Raw genomic sequence first — 22,742 nt, 5'->3', positions numbered from 1 at the left:
CCATGGAGCAGCCAGAGCCGTCAGCGAGCCATGGGAGCCAGAGCCGTCAGCGAGCCATGGCAGCCAGAGCCGTCAGCGAGCCTATGAGCGTCTAGAGCCGCGTCAGCCTGCCATGAGCGTCCAGAGCCGTCAGCCTGCCATGAGCGTCCAGAGCCGTCAGCCTGCCATGAGCGTCCAGAGCCGTTCAGCCTCCCTGCCATGAGCGTCCAGGCCGTCAGCCTCCATGGAGCCTTCCAGAGCCGTCAAGCCTGCCATGAGCGTCCAGAGCCGTCAGTCAGCCATGAGCTGCCCCTCAGCCCGAAGCGGCTATTTATCCAGAACTGCCTCTCAGTCCAGAGCTGTCTCTCTGTCCGGAGCTGCCCTTCAGTCCGGAGTTGCCCCTCTATCCTGAGCTACCTCTCTATCCTGAGCTACCTCTCTATCCTGAGCTACCTCTCTATCCTGAGCTACCTCTCTGTCCTGAGCTATCCCTCTGTCCTGAGCTACCTTGTCCCGGAGCTGTCCTTTATCTTGGTGTTGCCCCTTAAATTAGGTGGGGGAAATAAGAGGGTGGTCATTTTGAGGAGGTTAAGGAAGCTGGGATCGACTATGGTGGGGTGGGGACCTCGTCCAGAGCCTGAGCCACCACCGTGGTCCGATGCCCACCCAGACCCTCCCCTAGACTTTGTGCTGGTGCGCCCGGAGTTCGCACCTTGAGGGGGGGGTTATGTCACGTTCCTGACCTATTTTCTGTTGTTTTGTATGTGTTAGTCGGTCAGGGCGTGAGTGTGGGTGGGCATTTCTATGTTTTGTGTTTCTATGTTTAGGTCTGGTAATCAGCCTTATATGGTTCTCAATCAGAGACAGGTGTTACGTTTTCCTCTGATTGAGAACCATATATAGGTTGGCTGTTCACACTGTTTGTTTGTGGGTGGTTGTCTCCTGTGTCTGTGTATATGTCTGCACCATACGGGACTGTTTCGTTCGTTCGTTTGTTTTGTAGTAAGTACTTGTTCGTTCGTTCTTCGTGTTTCATGTAAGTTCGTCGTTCTAAGTCTGTCTACTTTCGTTTTGTTATTTTGTATCATTTCAAGTATAGTTCGTTTTGTTCTTGTAAATAAATCATTATGTATTCACAACCCGCTGCGCCTTGGTCGAATCACTACTCCTCCTCTTCGTATGAAGAGAGAGAGGAACACCGTTACAAATACCTAGCAATAAAAAAAATAACAATACACATATAATCCAGAAATATATTTTAATGAAGAGATATTAGAACGAGCAATGTCAGAGACCGGAATATATATATACAGTGACTTCAGAAAGTATTCAGACCCCTTAACTTTTTCAATATTTTGTTATTCAAAAATGGATGAAATAAAAAACATCCTCAGAAATCTACACACAATACAAAGACAAAGTGAAAACAGGTTTTCACAAATGTTTGCAAATGTATTAAAAACAGAAATACCTTATTTAAATAGGTATTCAGATCCTTTGCTTTGATACTCAGATGCAACCTGTATCCATTGATCATCCTTGAGAAGTTTCTACAATTTGATTGGAGTACACCTGTGGTATATTCAATTGATTGGACAGGATTGGAAAGGCACGCACCTGTCTATATAAAGGTCCCACAGTTGACTGTGCATGTCAGAGCAAAAACCAAGCCAGGTAGAAAGGAATTGTCCGTAGAGCTCAGAGACAGGATTGTATCAAGGCACAAATCTGGGGAAGGGTACCAAAACATTTCTGCAGCATTGAAGGTCCCCGAGAACACAGTGGACTCCATCATTCTTTTATATTTTACACCTTTCTCTCGCCAATTTCGTAGAATCCAATTGGTAGTTACAGTCTTGTCTCATCGCTGCAACTCCCGTACGGACTCAGGAGAGGTGAAGGTTGAGAGCCGTGTGTCCACCGAAACACAACCCAACCAAGCTGCACTGCTTCTTGACACAATGCCCGCTTAACCCGGAAGCCAGCCGCACCAATGTGTCAGAGGAAACACCGTACACATGGCAACCGTGTCAATCAATCTATCAAATGTATTTATAAAGCCCTTCTTACATCAGCTGATGTCACAAAGTGCTGTACAGAAACCCAGCCTAAAACCCCAAACAGCAAGCAATGCAAGGGAAAAGCAGTGGCTAGGAAAAACTCCCTAGAAAGAGCAAGAACCTAGGAAGAAACCTAGAGAGGAACCAGGCTATGACGGGTGGCCAGTCTCTTCTGGCTGTGCCGGATTGAGAGTATAACAGAACATGGCCAAGATGTTCAAATGTTCATAGATGACCAGCAGGGTCAAATAATAATAATCACAGTAGTTGTCGAGGGTGCAACAGGTCAGCACCTCAGGAGTAAATGTCAGTTGGCATTTCATAGCCGATCATTCAGAGTATCTCTACCACTCCTGCTGTCTCTAGAGAGTTGAAAACAGCAGGTCTGGAACAGGTAGCACGTCCGGTGAACAGGTCAGGGTTCCATAGCCGCAGGCAGAACAGGTTGAAACTGGAGCAGCAGCACGGCCAGGTGGACTGGGGACAGCAAGGAGTCATCAGGCCAGGTAGTCCCGAGGCATGGTCCTAGGGCTCAGGTCCTCCGATAGAAAGAAAGAGAGAAAGAGAGAAAGAAAGAGAGAAAAAGAGAGAGAATTGGAGAGAGCATACTTAAATTCACACAGGACATTAGACAGGAGAAATACTCCAGATATAACAGACTGACCCTAGCCCCCCGACACATAAACTACTGCAGAATAAATACTGGAGGCTGAGAAAGGAGGGGTCGGGAGACACTGTGGCCCCGTCTGACAATATCCCCGGACAGGGCCAAACAGGCAGGATATAACCCCACCCACTTTGCCAAAGCACAGCCCCCACACCACTAGAAAGATATCTTCAACCACCAACTTAACATCCTCAGACAAGGCCGAGTATAACCCACGAAGATCTCCGCCACAGGGTGCGCCAACCTGGACAGGAAGATCACGTCAGTGACTCAACCCACTCAAGTGACGCACCCCTCCTAGGGACGGTATGGAAGAGCATCAGTAAGCCAATGACTCAGCCTCTGTAATAGGGTTAGAGGCAGAGAATCCTAGTGGAGAGAGGGGAACCAGCCAGGCAGAGACAGCAAGGGCAGTTCGTTGCTCCAGTGCCTTTCCGACCAAATCGGAAAGATAGGTAGGAGCAAGCCCATGTAATGCTTTGTAGGTTAGCAGTAAAACCTTGAAATCAGCCCTTGCCTTAACAGGAAGCCAGTGTAGAGAGGCTAGCACTGGAGTAATATGATCAAATTTTTTGGTTCTAGTCAAGATTCTATCAGCCGTGTTTAGCACTAACTGAAGTTTATTTAGTGATTTATCCGGGTAGCCGGAAAGTAGAGCATTGCAGTAGTCTAACCTAGAAGTGACAAAAGCATGGATACATTTTTCTGCATCATTTTTGGACAGAACGTTTCTGATTTTTGTAATGTTACGTAGATGGAAAAAAGCTGTCCTTGAAACAGTCTTGATATGTTCGTCAAAAGAGAGATCAGGGTCCAGAGTAACGCCAAGGTCCTTCACAGTTTTATTTGAGACGACTGTACAACCATCAAGATTAATTGTCAGATTCAACAGAACATCTCTTTGTTTCTTGGGACCTAGAACAAGCATCTCTGTTTTGTCCGAGTTTTGTCCGAGACTGAAACACAGGCTTCCAGGGAGGGCAATTTTGGGGCTTCACCATGTTTCATCGAAATGTACAGCTGTGTGTCATCCGCATAGCAGTGAAAGTTAACATTATGTTTCCGAATGACATCACCAAGAGGTAAAATATATAGTGAAAACAATAATGGTCCTAAAACGAAGCCTTGAGGAACACCGAAATTTACAGTTGATTTGTCAGAGGACAAACCATCCACAGAGAAAAAAAATTATCTTTCCGACAGATAAAATCTAAACCAGGTCAGAACTTGTCCATGTAGACCAATGTAGGTTTCCAATCTCTCCAAAAGATTGTGGTGATCGATGTATCTAAAGCAGAACTAAGGTCTAGGAGCACGAGGACAGATGCAGATCCTCGGTCTGACGCCATTAAAAGGTAATTTACCACCTTCACAAGTGCAGTCTCAGTGCTATGATGGGGTCTAAAACCAGACTGAAGCGTTTCGTATACATTTTTTGTCTTCAGGAAGGCGCAACAGCTTTTGCGCAACAGCTTTTTCTAAAATGTCAGCATGCACTGCGCCCAGCCTGCCACAGGAGTCACTAGGGAGCGATGGGACAAGGACATCCCTGCCGGCCAAACCCTCCCGTAACCCGCACAACGCTGTGCCAATTGTGCGCCACCTCATGGGACTCCCGGGCGCGGCCGGGTGCGACAGAGCCTGGAATTTAACCAAGAATCTGTAGTGGCACAGCTAGCATTGCGATGCAGTGCCTTGGACCAGGGCTCCATCATTCTTAAATGGAAGAACTTTGGAACCACCAAGACTCTTCCTAGAGCTGGCCGCCCAACTGAGCAATCGGGGGAGAATGGCCTTGGTCAGGGAGGTGACCAAGAACCCAATGGTCACTCTGACAGAGCTCTAGAATTACTTTGTGGAGATGGGAGTACCTTCCAGAAGGACAACCATCTCTGCAGCACTACACCAATCAGGCCTTTATGGTAGAGTGGCCAGACAGAAGCCACTCTTCAGTAAAAGGCACATGACAGCCTGCTTGGAGTTTGCCAAAAGGCACCTAAAGACTCTCAGACCATGAGAAACAAGATTCTCCGGTCTGATGAAACCAATATTGAACTCTTTGGCCTGAATGCCAAGCGCCACGTCTGGAGGAAACCTGGCACCATCCCTACAGTGAAGCATGATGGTGGTGGCAGCATCATGCTGTGGGGATTTTTTCAGCAGCAGGGAAAGGGAGACTAGTCAGGATCGAGGCAAAGATGAACGGAGCAAGTACAGAGAGATCCTTGATGAAACACCGGCCTCAACGTCAACAGTGAAGAGGCGACTCCGGGATGCTGGCCTTCTAGGCAGAGTTCCAAAGAAAAACCCATATCTCAGACTGGCCAATAAAAAGAAAAAATTAAGATGGGCAAAAGAACACAGACACTGGACAGAGGAACTCTGCCTGGATGGCCAGAATCCCGGAGTCGCCTCTTCACTGTTGACGTTGAGACTGGTGTTTTGCGGGTACTATTTAATGAAGCTACCAGTTGAGGACTTGTGAGGCATCTGTTTCTCAAACTAGACACTAATGTACTTGTCCTCTTGCTCAGTTGTGCACCAGGGCCTCCCACTCCTCTTTCTATTCTGGTTAGAAACAGTTTGCGCTGTTCTGTGAAGGGAGTAGTACACAGCGTTGTACGAGATCTTCAGTTTCTTGGCAATTTCTCGCATGGAATAGCCTTCATTTCTCAGAACAAGAATAGACTGACGAGTTACTGAAGAAAAGCCTTTGTTTCTGGCCATTTTGAGCCTGTAATTGAACCCACAAATGCTGCTGCTCCAGATACTCAACCAGTCTAAAGAAGGACCGTTTTATTGCTTCTTTAATCAGAACAACAGTTTTCAGCTGTGCTAACATAATTGCAAAAGGGTTTTCTAATGATCAATTAGCCTTTTAAAATTATAAAGTTGGATTAGCTAACATAACGTGCCATTGGAACACAGGAGTGATGGTTGCTGATAATGGGCCTCTGCATGCCTATGTAGATATTCCATTAAAAATCAGCTGTTTCCAGCTAGAATAGACATTTACAACATTAACAATGTCTACACTGTATTTCTGATCAATTTGATGTTATTTTAAAGGACAAAAAATGTGCTTTTCTTTCAAAAAATAGGACATTTCTCAGTGACCCCAAACTTTTGAACGGTAGCGTGTATATATATATATGGGTAAAATGGGTAAAACAGTATGTAAACATCAATAAAGTGACCAGTTATCAGTGTAAATTGGACAGCAGTCTCAAAGGTTAAAGGTAGAGTACTGGGTGGTAGCCGGCTAGAACAGTGACTGAAGTTCAGGGCAGAGTGAATTTCAATAATGTATATTTTATTTGTATTATTAGCATGGTCTGGAGATAGAAGCTGTTTCTCAGTCTCAGCTTTGTTGCACCTGTACTGTCTCCGCCTTCTAGATGGTAGCGCGGTGAACAAGCCGTGGCTCGGGTGGCTGAGGTCCTTGATGATATTCTTAGTGTTCCTGTGACACCGGGTGCTGTAGATATCCTGCAGGGTAGGCAGTGATGTGATGGGCAGATTGCAGCACCCTCTGGAGAGCCCTGCGGTTGTGAGAAGTGCAATTGCCATACCAGGCGGGTGGTACAGGCCTACAATGCTCTCAGTGGTGCATCTGTAGAAGTTTGTAAGGGTCTTAGGGGCCAAGCCGAATTTCGTCAGCCTCCTGAGGTTAAAAAGGCGCTGTTGCACCATCTTCATCTTGTTGTCTGTGTGAAGGGACCCTTTCAGTATTGTGCATGCTGAGGAACTTGAAGCTTTTGACCCTCTGCACTACGGCCCCGTCGATGTGGAATGGGGGTGTGCTCTCTCTGCTGTCTCCTGTAGTCCACGATCATCTCCTTCATTTTGTTGATTTAGAGGGAGTCATTGGTGAACATGGAGTACAGGAGAGTGCTGAGAACGCTCCCCTGTGGGGCCCACGTATTGAGGACCAGTGTGGTGGAGGTGTTGTTGCCCACCTTCCCCACTCGTCTTCTTCAGGACTTTCAAGTCTTCACCAAGTTTCACCATGTTGGCTACTGAATAAACCTACTCTGAATGACATTGTTTCTGTCTGTCTCCCCAGGCTATGACTAACTTCCTGGGCTGGTCCCACCTCAACACAGACACTAATGACAGGATGAAAATGATGGAGAACCGGAAAGACATAGCCCAGGACATGGTTCTCTACCACGTCAAGTGCCGTGATGACGAAATACAGAAAATCCTGGTGAAGACTTGCTCAAAGATATTGTACACACCAAAGATCTAACCCCCTTTATATGAGAAGTATTGTTTTAATGTTTGACACTCATTGTTGTTTCATGTATGTTAGAAAACCAGGCAGTATTTCGACAGAGAGCCCTGTGACTGTGAAGAGGATGAGTTTCTGCAGATTCTGGTATTACCACGTTATATTTGTAGAATAACAGTTTGGTCATCATCTGGTTCCAGATTAACTGGAACAGTAGGCCTGTATTTGAAACCTCTACATTCATATGGCCGTATGTTTAGTTTGCTGTTAATAATGCCATAATAATCATGCATTATAACACAGAAAAAAGAACTACCCGGCCCCAAGAAGTTTGAGATCTACGAGTTTGGGTTCTCTGACTTTGACTGCACAGAGCTGGAGCTGGTGATGTGTGGGATTCAGATGTACTATGAGGTCGGAGTGGTCAAGAAGTTCCAGGTTCCACAGGAGGTGACGTTACTGTACAATCATGATCTGTACTGCAACATCTTTCAATGCTGGGGAAGTGTCAATTTGAGCAAATACTCTGAATATACTGTATATATGAACATGTAGGTATGCTGTTTGCCATTAGTTAATTTATTGGTCTCCCATAATATCTGTTTATGTTCTAATGCTCTACTTCCAAATGCCATGAAAACCATCAGGCATCTTTATTTATTTCAACAGGTTCTGGTGCGCTTCCTGTTCTCTATCAGCAAAGGCTACAGGAAAATCACCTATCACAACTGGCGCCACGGTTTCAATGTTGGGCAGACTATGTTCACACTGTTGACGGTAGGGGTGCTTAAGCCTCAGTAGTAATGTACTTTATTTTGTCTCACAGAAAATAATAGGCATATTTTCTTACAGATATCCTAATTTGACCAGTTTCTCACAGCAGGAACATAATCCTGCAGCAACATGAAATGTGAATTATAATTAATGGAATTTTTTGTTGGGGTTGATATGCTTTTTGTTAGAATAAATCAAGTCTGACATTTTAAAATGGGTATTACGAACTTTAGAAGCCTTTTTAAACATCAAATATACTACAATTGGCATTTTCTGCTGCACAGGAATATTCTCTGCGACAACCATCTGTATTTGCCCAAAAACTTAACTGAAAGACATATTTAAAAGACATCTCTAATTCTGAATGTCAAACTGCTGTGTTTTTTTGTGTCAGACAGGGAACCTGAAAAGATACTACACAGATCTGGAGGTGATGGCCATGATCACATCTGCTTTTCTCCATGATATCGACCACAGGGGGACAAACAACCTCTTCCAGGTGAAGTGAGTACTCCTGGGAATCTCTGCTCTCTGAGAGTTGGTACAACCAGCCCTTCATATATCTCTAGGTCTCTTCTTTTACTATCTCTCTCATCGCAACTATAAATGTAGAGAAGCACTTGGATTAGCTTTGTGTGATGAATGGCTTATGACGAGCTCCCTGTACAGTGAGTAGTCTGGTTCCTCCTCATCGACAGATCTGGTAACCCGCTAGCCAAGCTTCATGGCTCGTCTGTCCTGGAGAGGCATCATCTAGAATTTAGCAAGTTCCTTCTGGCAGACGAGGTACGTTAGGCTTTTATTTCTCAACTACTGCAGTAGCACCTTTGATGTCAATTATTTATTTATTGGTACTCTTTGCTTCCATGTTGATCACATGATGCTTTCGTCAGTCCTTGAATATCTACCAGAACCTCAACAGAAGACAGAACGAGCATGCAATCCACCTCCTGGACATTGCCATCATTGCAACAGACTTGCAACTCTATTTCAAGTGAGTAATAGCCTTTTATTTGTCACATGCTTCGTAAACAACAGGTGTAGACTAGTGAAATGCTTACTTACGGCTCTTTTTCCAACAATGCAGAGGTAAAGATAAAAACACACTGAACAAAAATATAAACTAAACATTAAACAATTTCAAATATTTTACTGAGTTACAATTCCTACAATTCCTATAAGGAAATCAGCACTAATCTAAGGATTTCACATGACTGGGAATACAGTGTTGGTCACAGATACCTTAAAAAAGGTAGGGGCGTGGATCAGACCACCATTTTCCTCATGCAGCGTAACACATGTCCTTCGCATATAAATTATCAGGCTGCTGATTGTGGCTTGTGGAATGTTGTCCCAATCCTCTTCAATGGCTGTGCGAAGTTGCTGGATGTTGACGGGAACTCGAACACACTGTAGTACACGTCATTAAAGAGCATCCCAAACATGCTCAATGGGTAACATGTCTGGTGAGTATGCAGGCCATGGAAGAACTGTGACATTTTCAGCTTCCAGGAATTGTGTACAGATCCTTGCGACATGGGGCTGTGCATTATCATGCTGAAACATGAGGTGATGGCGGTGGATGAATGACACGATAAAATGCAATTGTGTTAGTGGGCCATAGCTTATGCCTGCCCATACCATAACACCACCACCACCATGGGGCACTCTGTTCACAACCTTGACATCAGCAAACCGCTCATCCACACGACACCATACACGCTGCCATCGGCCCGGTAGTTGAAACCCGGGATTCATCTGGTAAGAGCACATTTCTCCAGCGTGCCAGTGGCCATCGAAGGTGAGCATTTTCCGACGCCTAACTGCAGTCAGGTCAAGACCCTGGTGAGGACAATGAGCATACAGATGAGCTTCCCTGAGATGGTTTCTGACAGTTTGTGCAGAAATTCTTTGGTTGTGCAAATCTACAGTTTCATCAGCTGTCCAGGTGGCTGGTCTCAGACAATCCCGCAGGTGAAGAAGCCGGATGTGGAGGTCCTGGGTTGGCGTGGTTACACATGGTCTGCGGTTGTGAGGCCAGCTAGACATACTGCCAAATTCTCTAAAATGACATTGGAGGCGACTTATGGTAGAGAAATGAACAGTCAATTTTCTGGCAACAGCTTGGGTGGACATTCCTGTAGTAGGCATGCCAACTGCACGCTCCTTCAAAACTTGAGACATATTTGGCATTGTGTTGTGTGACAAAACTGCACATTTTAGAGTGGCCTTTTACTGTCCCCAGCACAAGGTGCACACATATACTTTAATCAGCTTCTTGATATGCCACACCTGTCAGGTGGATGGATTATCTAGGCAAAGGAGAAATGCTCACTAACAGGGATGTAAACAAATTTGTTAAAGCATTTTTAGAGAAATAAGCTTTTTGTGCTTATGGTAAATGTCTGTGATCTTTTATTTCAATTTATGAAACATGGGACCAACACTTTACATGTTTCGTTTATATTTTGGTTCAGTATATATTTTTAGTCCAGCAAATTCACCCAAATCTATCTGGACATGAATAATACACTGAGTACACCCAACAGTGGTACACCTACCTTATATTAGGTTGAATATGAAACATGGGACCAACACATTCTTCCTTCAGCTGTTCAGTGTAATAATAGAAACAGTGACATGAGGAATAGATACACAGTGAATAACAATAACGAGTAAAAATAGCGTGGCTATACAGTATACAAGGAGTACCGAGACAGTGTGCAGGGTTCAAGGTAATTGAGGTACACACACGTAGGGGTTAAATAAACGTTAAATAAAAACAATTTAAAAAAGGGGTAAAGTGCCGAGGCAACAGAATAGATCATAGACAGTAGCAGCAGCGCATGTGATGAGTGTGAAAGTGTGTGTGTGTGTGTAGTCAGTATGCATGTGTGCATGTGTTATGTGGACGTACATTTGAAGTCGGAAGTTTACATACACTTAGGTTGGAGTCATTAAAACTCGTTATTCAACCACTCCACAAATTTATTTTTAAACAAACTATAGTTTTGGCAAGTCGGTTAGGACATCTACTTTGTGCATGACACAAGTAATTTTTACAACAATTGTTTACAGACAGATTATTTCACTTATAATTCACTGTATCACAATTCCAGTGGGTCAGAAGATTACATACACTAAGTTGACTGAGCCTTTAAACAGCTTGGAAAATTCCAGAAAATAATGTCATGGCTTTAGAAGCTTCTGATAGGCTAATTGACATAATTTGAGTCAATTGAAGGTGTACCTGTGAATGTATTTCAAGGCCTACCTTCAAACTCAGTGCCTCTTTGCTTGACATCATGGGAAAATAAAAAAAAATCAGCCAAGACCTCAGAAAAACAATTGTAGACCTCCACAAGTCTGGGTCATCCTTGGGAGCAGCCGTCATAGACGTCATACCGCTCAGGAAGGAGACGCGTTCTGTCTCCTAGAGATGAACGTACTTTGGTGCGAAAAGTGCAAATCAATCCCAGAACAGCAGCAAAGGACCTTGTGAAGATGCTGGAGGAAACCGGTACAAAAGTATCTATATCCACAGTAAAACAAGTCCTATATCGACATAACCTGAAAGGCCGCTAGGCAAGGAAGAAGCCAATGCTCTAAAACCGCCATAAAAAAGCCAGACTACGTTTTGCAACTGCACATGGGGACAAAGATTGTACTTTTTGGAGAAATGTCCTCCGGTCTGATGAAACAAAAATAGAACTGTTTGGCCATAATGACCATCGTTATGTTTGGAGGAAAAAGAGGGAGGCTTGCAAGCCGAAGAACACCATCCCAACCGTGAAGCACAGGGGTGGTAGCATCATGTTGTGGGGGTGCTTTGCTGCACGATATTGAAGAAACATCTCAAGACATCAGTCAGGAAGTTAAAGCTTGTTGAAAAATGGGTCTTRCAAATGGACAATGACCCCAAGCATACTTCCAAAGCTGTTGTAAAATGGCTTAAGGACAACAAAGTGAAGGTATTGGAGTGGCCATCACAAACCCCTGACCCAAATCTTATAGAAAATGTGTGGGCAGAACTGAAAAAGCGTGTGCGAGCAAGGAGGCCTACAAACCTGACTCAGTTACACCAGCTCTGTCAGGAGGAATGGGCTAAAATTCACCAAACTTATTGTGGGAAGCTTGTGAAAGGCTACCCAAAACATTTGACACAAGTTAAACAATTTAAAGGCAATGCTACCAAATATTAATTGAGTGGCCACTTCTGATCCACTGGGAATGTGATTAAATAAATAAAAGATGAAATAAATAATTATCTCTACTAATTCTCTCTAATATCTCTATTCTGACATTTCATATTCTGAAAATAAAGTGGTGATCCTAACTGACCTAAGACAAGGAATTTTTACTCTGATTAAATGTCAGGAATTGTCTAAACTGAGTTTAAATATATTTGGCTAAGGTGTATAAACTTCTGACTTCAACTGTACATGTAATTGTGTGTACTGTATGTGTGTGTGTGTTGGGGTGTCAGTATAAGTATGTGTGAGTGTGTGGGTAGTGTCCAGTGTGTTTGCTTGAGAGTACAGGAGTGTTAATGCAAAAAAAGTGTATGTAATTAACTGCAATACGTTTTCTATGCACTATAGAAATCTTAGGAAGAATGTATTGTTGTCAATGTGGACTCTTTCTCTGCATATTGAAGCACTGTTAATCCAAATATTTGTTTTTCACAGATTTAGCTGCAACGTTCATGCCTACTTAGCCCTGTAAAGTTGCAGAAACAAGATTTCACAATGCACAGCTTATAACTTTAACAGAATGTATAAATCTTTGTTTGGATATTTTCCAATGTCACCAGGAAGCGAACAATGTTCCAGAAGATTGTTGACCTATCAAAGACCTACGAAGATGAGAAGAAGTGGGTGGACTGGATGTCACTGGAGACGACCAGGAAAGAGATTGTTTTGTGAGTGCAGTTCATGGTAGGGGGAGGATTGTAGTGATAGTGGAATATGTAACATGCACATTGGATCTTATCTTAGCACTTCTACTTTGTTCTGAACCTTCAATAATTCCCCTCAAAGGGCCATGATGATGACAGCATGTGACCTGTCAGCCATCACTAAACCATGGGAGGTGCAAAGCAAGGTGAGGAGATCCTCAGATTATAGCCTAATTATATACCTTGAAGACATTTTAGCAGAAGCTTTTGTGCTTCTGTAAATCAATAAAGATGTCCAACATAGTGAAATACTTGGGACTGTCTGGCTTCATCCAGGTGGCGCTGTTTGAAGCAGCTGAGTTCTGGGAGCAGGGTGACTTGGAAAGGGAAGTTCTTGAAAAACAACCCATTGTGAGTATATCCGTTGTGTGTGTGTGTGTGTGTGTGTGTTGTGCGTTTAATCATGTTTTTCTCCCTCCTTTCCTCCAGACCATGATGGACAGAAACTGCGCTGGCCAACTGCCCAAACTGCAATGTGGTTTCATTGACTTTGTCTGCACATTCATCTACAAGGTACAGTATGTACTACCACTTTTTCAGACTAGCTACATCTCTCAGCTTCACATCTATTGATAAGCACAAAGTAAACCATGAATCATACCTTTCTATTGGATGTATAGAATAACCAAATGCACAACTGTCATTCAAACAAGCATTATTTCATTAGCTGGCTTGACTGTCAGAAATAGAGCTCGCTAGTTTATGTTTCGTTTATTTTTCCATCAGGAATTGTCTCGCTTCCATCCGGCCATCCAGCCGATGTATGATGGCCTCCTGAACAACAGGAAGGAGTGGAAGGCCAAGCAGGAAGAGTACGAGGCCAAGCAGGCCATCCTGGAAGCCCAGTCAGGTCAGAGTGTAGGATATATTGCATTATTGCTCTGTAGTTTAGAGAGCATTTTGTCTGCAGTAAAAGTAACACAGATGATCCTTAACACGTACTTTATTTTCTATTCTTGTAATGTACAGGGTCCAAGACGTGCTCAGTGTGCTAGAGCCCGTTTTGGAGGTAGATCACTCCAGGATACATCACAGCCACACAGTCTTGCTGCCGGCCCGGGGCAGTGCCAGCCTCACCTCAGAGCAGCTGTGGAAAGACAGCCTGCACTCACAGCATCAGAGCCTTGGAGAAGAGCCAGAGGGACTATTTAGCAGTCACGCAGAAAAGCCGTTGGACCTGCTGGTTACAGACCCATGTTGGCACATTATGGACACAACAGTCAAGTTTCCTCCTTCAGTTGAAGGGTAGTTGTCATTAGTTGCATTGGCAAATGCACATTTTAGATGTTACCCCTGTCAATATGTTTCACGACCTTCGGAGGAATCCTGCACGTTCTGATAGCAAGTAGACGTGTGGAGAGTATGCGTCTTATTGTTTTTGTTTTTTTGTACCACTTTGAACTTTTTAAACGTATGTACACTAAGTTCCTGAAGGTCTTTATCAACCAATTTAAGGAACAAGAAATCACTAAATTCTGAAATATTTGTTTCTAAACATATGTGGAATGTCCTATGAATATAACATTAATATGCATTGCTTCTCATTCAATCATTTTTATACAGAGTACTGTTAAATAATAAATACTTTAACAGTATTCTGTATTTAAAAGAAAATGTATTTTACCTTTATTTAACTAGGCAAGTCAGTTAAGAACAAATTCTTATTTTCAATGACGGCCGAGGAACAGTGGGTTAACTGCCTTATTCAGGGGCAGTTATTATACAAAATGTTGGTGGATTCATCAAGAATCCAATATTACATCAACAGTGTAATTACCGTGACATACGTTGTTCTTCATACCTTCCAGTCAGTCATCAATTACATGAGAGAATGTGTTTACCCTAATGGTAATCAAAGGTAGATTATGCAGTAGTAAGGTTAGCGTCCACATACGCCATGGCGGTAGCTACACGAGCGGTTAGATCGTTGGGCCAGTAACCGAAAGGTCGCTAGTTCGAACTCCTGAGCAGACAAGGTGAAACATCTGTCTGTGCCCTTGAGCAAGGCACTTAACCCTAATTGCTCCAGGTTCACCATTGATAATGGCAAACTCTGGCCATGACCCCATTCTCTGAGGGGGTTGGGATATGCAAAAAACACATTTCCAATTCACATGAGTATTAATACACACTTGTACATGTGTGAAATAGGACAAAAAAAGCACCCACAGTATTTATGTATGTTTTATGATTTCACTCCATTACAGGGTAATGTTACCCCTTGTTGCAGGTTGCTATGTGATAGTTTTGCTGTCAACTAATTGTTACTGTATTGTCCCGTGCTGTTTAAGTACAGCAAGGTAAATATTATAGAAAGACTGAAGTCAAGACAGTCGAGATTCTCTGTGTGTGTACATTTAAAATGTATTGTACTGAGATAGGAGAGAAAGGAGTTGACATTTTCAGGAAGGTCTGTTCCAGTCCCTGGCTACCAACACTGAACTAGTAATGCTTCATTTTGAAAAAACAATAATTCTCAATATGTAACTGTTCACTGTTTATTTTAGAATATTTGAATAAGACATACTTTTAAGGTAAAAACAAGATACAATATGTCTCAAATGACGTGTGTGTATGATTTATAACAATATGGATGGACTTCCAAATGGTCCACTGAGGATAATGGTCCAAGTCCCATCCCTCAGTAGAGTTATTGAAGCCAGTGGCCTTGATTCTGATACGAGCCGACTCAGTGGATCCATAGAATCTCCTAGTACTCGTTATGAACAAAGAATAATCATGTTCTTATAGCAGCCCCACTCTCTATGGGGTATCTATGCTTTGATAGATGTAATCATTTGTAAATAGTCTCCTGCTGTAAATATATTTAAATTATAGTTTATTTTTTCAGATGATTAATAGGTAATACATAGATTCTCTATGAACGACAGTGCAACATTACTGTTATGCTCTGTGCCGACATTAAACTAAATATCAAGTACCCATTTATTAGAATTATTTTTGCTTAATCTTTCCAATATCATACCATTAAAAATTGCAACTAACATTTTATTCCCCAATTTGCTGTTACAAATATTTGCATGTAAATATGACCAGAATTCTGAAGCTCTGTATGTGCTATCTACAATTACCAATATAAAGCAAATTAATTTTTAAAGGATACATTTTGTCTAATGGTATCTTGTTAGTTTCATATAACAGGAAACCTAATTTGTAAAATATCCTATTGTTTGTATGCATATGGCCAGAGGTTGGGTCAAAGTATCTAAGTTACCCCTGGCCCAGCAGCATACAGATAGAAATGCAAGAACAAGTTACAACAAAATGCTTTCAATTATAGAAAAAGTATGTGCATGTCAAATATTCATGAATGTAAATCACAAATTGGCCAGGTAGATGACTATTCTGTGTTAAACCCATACACTTAGACATCGCATCATTTATCTGTCCCAAAATGGCGTCTGCATTTCGGCACTAGAGTCCTCAATCTATCTCCATGGATGAAGCTAGGCAGAAGAGTGTGTGGCAGTAGTGTTGACTCAGCACTTTCTTAGATTGCCTATGACCTGAATCCTGGGATTTATACTAAACTAGGCCTGGATTACAACCTAGTCCTACCTCCTATCATTGAAGGGCAGGGCGACAGTCCCAGACATACAGTATACACCTGGGAACGAGACAGTTAGCTTTACTATTTATTCCTCTCCATTTAGACAGTAGAATACACAAGGGTATAGACAAACGTTTTCCGATTTGAGATTAAAATGATACAAAAATGTTTCACAGAGTAAATTTGTGAAACATCTGGGTAAAAGAAATTCGACATCTGGTTGAATTTGGATGTCAAAACACATTTTGGATGGGTTTGGAGAGTACTGGAAGTTGTTAGTATTATACTAATAATTGTAAGCACATTACCATCTAAACAGATATACCAGAGAAGAATTCTGTAATACATTCAAATAATTATGTTTATCATTCATTTATTCTTCTTCTAACATGACAGAGTAGATCCATAAGTTCATTTCAGGATAGTGTCTTCAGAGGCTGTGGGGGAGAAAAGAAAAAACATGCTTCACACTCCATGCTCAAATCAAACATTTCTTCAGTTACATCTTCACGGCATCCTCGAGCTGATGGTATCATAGAGTTCTTATGCTGAGATAACCATTGATCTCAGCAGCTGTATAGGCATAGCAGGAGATTTTTCAAATAACTTTTTCTTGGTGACCCTTTCTTCGTTCTCGATTAGGAGAGGCAACGTTGCCTTATAAACTTCTGTGTCCAGTTGCAGGTGGTACTCCAAAAACCAGAGAATATTTAGAAAAACACAAAATCTACTTTTTGCACCGCGTGAAGAGGTTCCTCATCATCGAAGCTACCGCACATCTCGCATTTTCCAACATCTTTGCAGGAACAAGTCATTTCTATGCGACGTGGCCAAGTGTAGAGGTAGATGACAGTGTGTCACAGTGTGACCAAAACAAAGACTTACACACTTAAAATAAAGGTCCAATGAATAAAATTAATCAAGTAAGATTTTATTGTTCTGAATATTCTGTTTTTTGGAGTACCACCTGTAACTAGACACACAAGTTTATAACTCGCCTAATCGAGGACAAAGAAAGTATCGCAAAGAAAAGGTTGGTCGAAATATCTGCTGCTATGCCTATACAGCTGCCTGAGATCAACAGTTATCCAAGCATGATAAGACCTGTATGATACCATCAGCAATTCATCTCCCCTAAAATTCTGATGGGTTTACTATTTACCTTCCGCAAGTGCTTTGGCTATTTTTTCCTGTTCCTCCCGTATCTTCTTCTCTGCTTCCTCAACACGCCTCTCTTCCTCAGCTCTTGGCTTCAGATAGTCTACGGAAATGCAGAGATGACATTCAGTAACATTACAATTATGATCATTCAAAATACCCTCGGGTGACATTAACACAATCTTGTAGGGAGGCAGGTAGCCTAGCGGTTAAGAGCGTTGGGCCAGTAGCCCAAAGGATCACTGGATTGAATCCCCAAGCCGACTAGGTGAAAAATCTGTTGATGTGCCCTTGAGCAAGGCACTTAACCCTAATTGCTTTTGTAAGTCGCTCTGGATAAAAGCGCATGCCAAATAAATTAAAAACGTAATTTTACTGACCATATCTCTGTTTGCCATAGAACATGCCAATGAGCAAGAATGACCACCTTGCCGTCTGAAATAAAGGAAAATTGATTAGTTGATTTAACGTTACCCAGCTTAAAAGTATTGACCTCTATCTAAACTGGTTGACTTTCAATCGTCTTTTGGCAGAATATTAAATTAAAGGGCGCCAATTCGTAAATGTGCTCTGGTTATCTACTCCGATTTCAGAGCACTTTCGTCTGAGCGTGACCGAGCACAAAATAATATGAATTTGCGAATGCTCAACACCCTTTGTCACCCACACCAGACTCGATCAGGACACACAGGTTGAAATGTCAAAACAACCTCTGAACCAATTATATTAATTTGGGGACAGGTCAAAATGCATTAAACATTTATGGCAATTTAGCTAACTAGCTTGCTGTTGCTAGCTAATTTGTCCTGGAATATAAACGTTGGGTTGTTATTTTACCTGAAGTGTACAAGGTCCTCTACTCCGACAATTAATCCACAGATAAAACGGTAAATTCCTTCAGGCTTCTTTGGACTTTAAATGGCGGTTGGCAACCACCTTTACGGTGCATTACCACAAAGATGAACTGAGTGTGGACCTCAGTTCAGCTTTCTATCACTCACGTGGATATATTCGCCTAAAAGCCAATGAGGAGATGGGAGCGCCTGAGCATCACAAAAAGAACCAAGTTCTATTTTAGCGGCTGGCCACGCAGAAACTCCATTATGCGCGAGCAGTGTGGGTGCAATGATTGAATAACATGTATGTGTAAATGTATTTTGCCATGCTCGTGCACGCGGTGTGGTCAGCATGTTACAGTCACCAACGCTCTGGATAACATGAAAACAGCCTAACCAGCTCTGCTAGGGCGAGTAAAATAGTCAGAGTGAGGTGTTCTCTCATGTGTCTGGAGGTAGCTCGTCAGCAAGCTAGCCAGCGTTAGCCAGTTAGCTTGGGTGCTTGACTGGCAAAGCGTCCAGTGTGCGCTCTGAACGCTCCGAGAGCGAAACTCTCTGAATTTACAAACGACCAATGCTCTACATTTACGAACACACCCAAAATTAAAGTCTGACACGCTAACAAGACTACCTCTTAGATTAATTGGAACGCCCCCAGTTAGCCATGCAAGTCTATAAATTAGCCCGTTGTCATCAATAATTATTACAGGTCAATGAACTAAACTACTATAGACATTGATTTTGGTTTGGCCGGATTATTTAGTTACGTTTGTCTAGTTTTATGGCAGGCATATCGTTAGTCAACGTTAGCTAGCTAGCTGGCTAACCTTCATTGGATTTAACCAGTCAATGTCATATGAAATTTCACGTTAGTAAGTAAGCCTTCTAACGGGCCAGACGTCTGATTTTAACATGACATAACAATAACATTTTGTATTCATCATATGATTTCAATGGAGTTAGTTATACAACTCAATTTAATAAATATAGATTTACCTTGATGACAGGCGACACTACAACTGGAGGTACCATATTGCTGTTGTAAAATTGAGGAAGTGCGCATGCCAGGGAGGAGTGTTGATAGCAGATCAAGTCGATTATTCGGAACAGTAATTCTTACTATTATTTATTTGTTATTATGTGATTCAACGTTATTTCTATGGCATGGGCTTTTTATAAAATCAAGACATTTGTTCCCTCGCGCTTTCAACCAAAAAGGTTAGGGCTATGTCATACAATGTAAAGTGGTCATGGACTAGTGATGGGAAGTTCGGCTCATTTTACTGACTCGTATCTTTACGATTCATTCAGTCAAAGAAACTAATATTTCGACTCATTTCGTTCATTTGAGTCAGTAATGCCCAGAGGTACGTAACATACAGAGCACACTGGACCCTCTACTGGCGAAAAGAACTCGAAAGACTCATGATTCTACAAGCCTCTCGTTCACCATAAGGGGCTTATTGGAGCTGTCATTTTTGACTGTGACTTATAAACATGTGCTCTAAATAATGTACATTGGTTAATTGTTAGGCATACAAATAAGATTATTTCTTGATAGACCTATATTTGAAACGAGGTCTAGTTGTGACCTCAAACGGACTAGATTGTGAATGACTTGGCGGAATGCATTGTTACTGATGCGACCCATGGGACTACTAGAACTTCGAGAGCTGGTGTAAACCAAACTATAAGCACAGTGTCGTTCGCGAACTGCAGACCCCCGAATTATTAATGTTCTAGTTTGTTGAGCAGAGGCTGTGTATGTTTTGTTTCTACAAAGCTGTGACCATCATAACATTAAATAATCAATTAATTGCGTTCATTCTTGCACCATGCAAACAACAACAACAAAGTTCTAAACTTGTATTTTTCTTCTCTATACTCATGATTGCACATATGCCAGACAGTTATTTTAGTTGGTGGTTGGGGTACATCTCTGGAGGCACTGAGCTGGAGGAGCATGTATTTATCCTGCTGTAGGCCTCATTCTTATAGAGTACGACAGTATGAGTCATAATACCCATAAAACCTAGCATTCAAACAAGGAAATTGCTCTGACCAGGTTGCTGCCTGCAGGTTGTCCGCATGAGGTTCCTTGATTGGTGAAGCATGTAGAGTTGATCCATAGTTCGGGGAATGGGAAATGGCATCGAGTAGTGCGGGCTAAATGGAGAAAAAGTTGGTGAATCAACAGCTGTGCTGGAATACGAACAATATGGGTATCAGTTCTGATTGTATGGAATGGGATGATGAGGGTCAAGGACCAGAATGGTCGGTAGTGGAAAGACAGGAAGAAGAGAGATCATGATACAGAAAGCAGTGGAGCGTCTAGTAAAGAAAGCATAAAGAGGGCCAAGGTTTGAATCAAGAGTAGTGATGTGTTGGAGTGGAAAGTGGTGATAGTGTTTGATGAGACCACAGGGCCTCACTTACACCCTATCCGACTAACTAATGCTTTAGAGAAAGAGGTAGGTGAAATGAAATTAGCTTGGTTCATTGGAAATGGCAGATTGTTAATATTGTGTGGTAGCCAGGCTCACCAAGAGAAGATTTAGAAAATGGAAAAGCCTAATGGGAAGAAGATTAAAAGCCATGTCCCTGGGGTCCCAATATCTATGTCCACAGATGATATTAAAATGTGAATGGAGACAGACTTATTGGGGCCAAAAGGTTGATCAGTAGGAAAGAGGGCCAAAGAAGTGAAAGCTTGTCAGTGATGCTGAGGTTTGAGAAAGTCTTGCCGGGAAAAGTACAGATAGGATTCCTTAGTGTCAATGTTAGAGAATTTGTCCCGTATGCACTGCAGTGTTTTAAATGCCAAAGAATGGGACATGTAGCTGCTCAGTGTAAAGGAAAGAAAAGATGTGCCAAGTGTGGAGGGGCACATGATTATGGTGAATGTGGAAGCAATGTGATGGTTAAGTGCTGTAATTGTGGGGGAGAACACAGTGCAGCATTTGGTGGATGTCAGCTACAGAGAGAGGCTAGAGAGGCTCAGAGATATAAGATCAGTCATGATGTATCATATGCAGAGTCCATAAAACAGGCTGGTGGAACTACAGTGTGGACTGATGGAGCTTACATGGATGTACCTGTAGTAAGTGGACCTACTGTCGGGTCTGGTGCTTCTGCTGGTCCTGGCATGGTTTGGAGGCCTGTTCAGAAATCTTGTGCTCATGAATGTGCGGTGTCAAAGGACACTTTGATAATGAATGAAGTTGACTTCATAGCTGTTATTGATAAGGTTATCAATACGACTCAGGTTGTGGAAAGCAGGTTGAATGTTGTTGTGGAGACGGCATATGTTACAAATGGTTGTTGACATACTGAACAATCCTAAGGGTGGAGTGTTTCAGCATGATATAGATCAAGATTAATGGGATTGGGGGGGGGGGGGGGGTGCTAGAAGTTAGTAGCGACCTCCCGGGTGGCGCAGTGGTCTAGGGCACTGCATCGCAGTGCTAGCTGCGCCACCAGAGTCTCTGGGTTCGCGCCCAGGCTGGACTGGGTTCGCGCCCAGGCTCTGTCGCAGCCGGCCGCAACCGGGAGGTCCGTGGGGCGACGCACAATTGGCATAGCGTCGTTAGGGAGGGTTTGGCCGGTAGGGATATCCTTGTCTCAGTATGTAAAAAAAATAAAAATAAAAATAATAATGTCATAAAATGTATGCACTCTACTGTAAGTCGCTCTGGATAAGAGCGTCTGCTAAATGACTAAAATGTAATGTAAATGGATTTAATTTGGTTTTGAATTGTATTTTCATGGTAGTACAGATTTGTGCAGATCATGATTGATTGTACATTCCAGCACAGTAGGTGGCGGAATGCACTTAAACGATTGTTTCCGGACTGCCATGATATCATAGAAGAAGAAGAAGAAGAAGAAGATGAAGAAGAAGGAGGAAATGGTTCCAATCTTTTTTCCACCATTTGTTTTTCCCATATGGGATTTTATAAACACTTCAAATAAGGACTGTGTTTCGTGTAGGCTTACCGTGGCGTGATGTTTTGATAACCATGTAAATCTCTCTCATTACTTTCACCTGTATTTCCCCCCCAAAATGAAATGCTAATTAGATGTTAATGTAGCTATCATAAAGAACTACAAATGCCATTATGATCTGGACGAGACTGCCGACTCGAGACATAGGTAAGAATCTCTGGATTAACTATCTAATGTTAGCTAAATGTAGTAATAAATAAATAAATAGGCTACATTTCTTTGAATTGACAATTCTGTGAACTGTCTTGTGCAGGTTTTAAATTGAATCAATACCTGTTAGCAAAGATATCAGTTAAAGATGACGTGCAAGACGGTTTTGTAGTCTTGCGTGATGCATAGTTTGATGCTGTCACGCCCTGGCCTTAGTATTATTTGTTTTCTTTATTATTTTAGTTAGGTCAGGGTGTGACATGGGGTATGTGTGTTTTGGGTGATTATATGGTATAGGGGGTGTTGGTTGCAGTGTATGGGTTTGTGTTGAGTGTATGTGTCTAGGTATGT

The 22,742-nt window shown here is 42.4% G+C and overlaps 1 protein-coding gene across 1 annotated transcript in view; it reads left to right on the top strand.

Annotated features, from left to right (window-relative positions):
• The window catches only part of LOC111981623 (rod cGMP-specific 3',5'-cyclic phosphodiesterase subunit beta-like), a 23,978-nt gene extending 7,333 nt beyond the window's left edge, over window positions 1–16,645 (top strand). Inside the window, exons 10-22 of the mRNA XM_024012994.2 lie at window positions 6,773–6,916; window positions 7,022–7,087; window positions 7,244–7,390; window positions 7,610–7,717; window positions 8,109–8,218; window positions 8,413–8,500; window positions 8,608–8,708; window positions 12,528–12,635; window positions 12,754–12,817; window positions 12,948–13,022; window positions 13,101–13,184; window positions 13,398–13,521; window positions 13,641–16,645. Coding sequence (XP_023868762.1) covers window positions 6,773–6,916; window positions 7,022–7,087; window positions 7,244–7,390; window positions 7,610–7,717; window positions 8,109–8,218; window positions 8,413–8,500; window positions 8,608–8,708; window positions 12,528–12,635; window positions 12,754–12,817; window positions 12,948–13,022; window positions 13,101–13,184; window positions 13,398–13,521; window positions 13,641–13,666 — 1,245 coding nt within the window. The 3' untranslated portion in view covers window positions 13,667–16,645. The remainder of the gene's footprint in view (window positions 1–6,772; window positions 6,917–7,021; window positions 7,088–7,243; window positions 7,391–7,609; window positions 7,718–8,108; window positions 8,219–8,412; window positions 8,501–8,607; window positions 8,709–12,527; window positions 12,636–12,753; window positions 12,818–12,947; window positions 13,023–13,100; window positions 13,185–13,397; window positions 13,522–13,640) is intronic.
• Window positions 16,646–22,742: the final 6,097 nt, after the last annotated feature.

Source organism: Salvelinus sp. IW2-2015, linkage group LG20, assembly GCF_002910315.2.
Source record: "Salvelinus sp. IW2-2015 linkage group LG20, ASM291031v2, whole genome shotgun sequence".
Classification (NCBI taxonomy): Eukaryota; Metazoa; Chordata; class Actinopteri; order Salmoniformes; family Salmonidae; genus Salvelinus; species Salvelinus sp. IW2-2015.
This window is presented reverse-complemented; position numbering and strand designations above follow the sequence as displayed.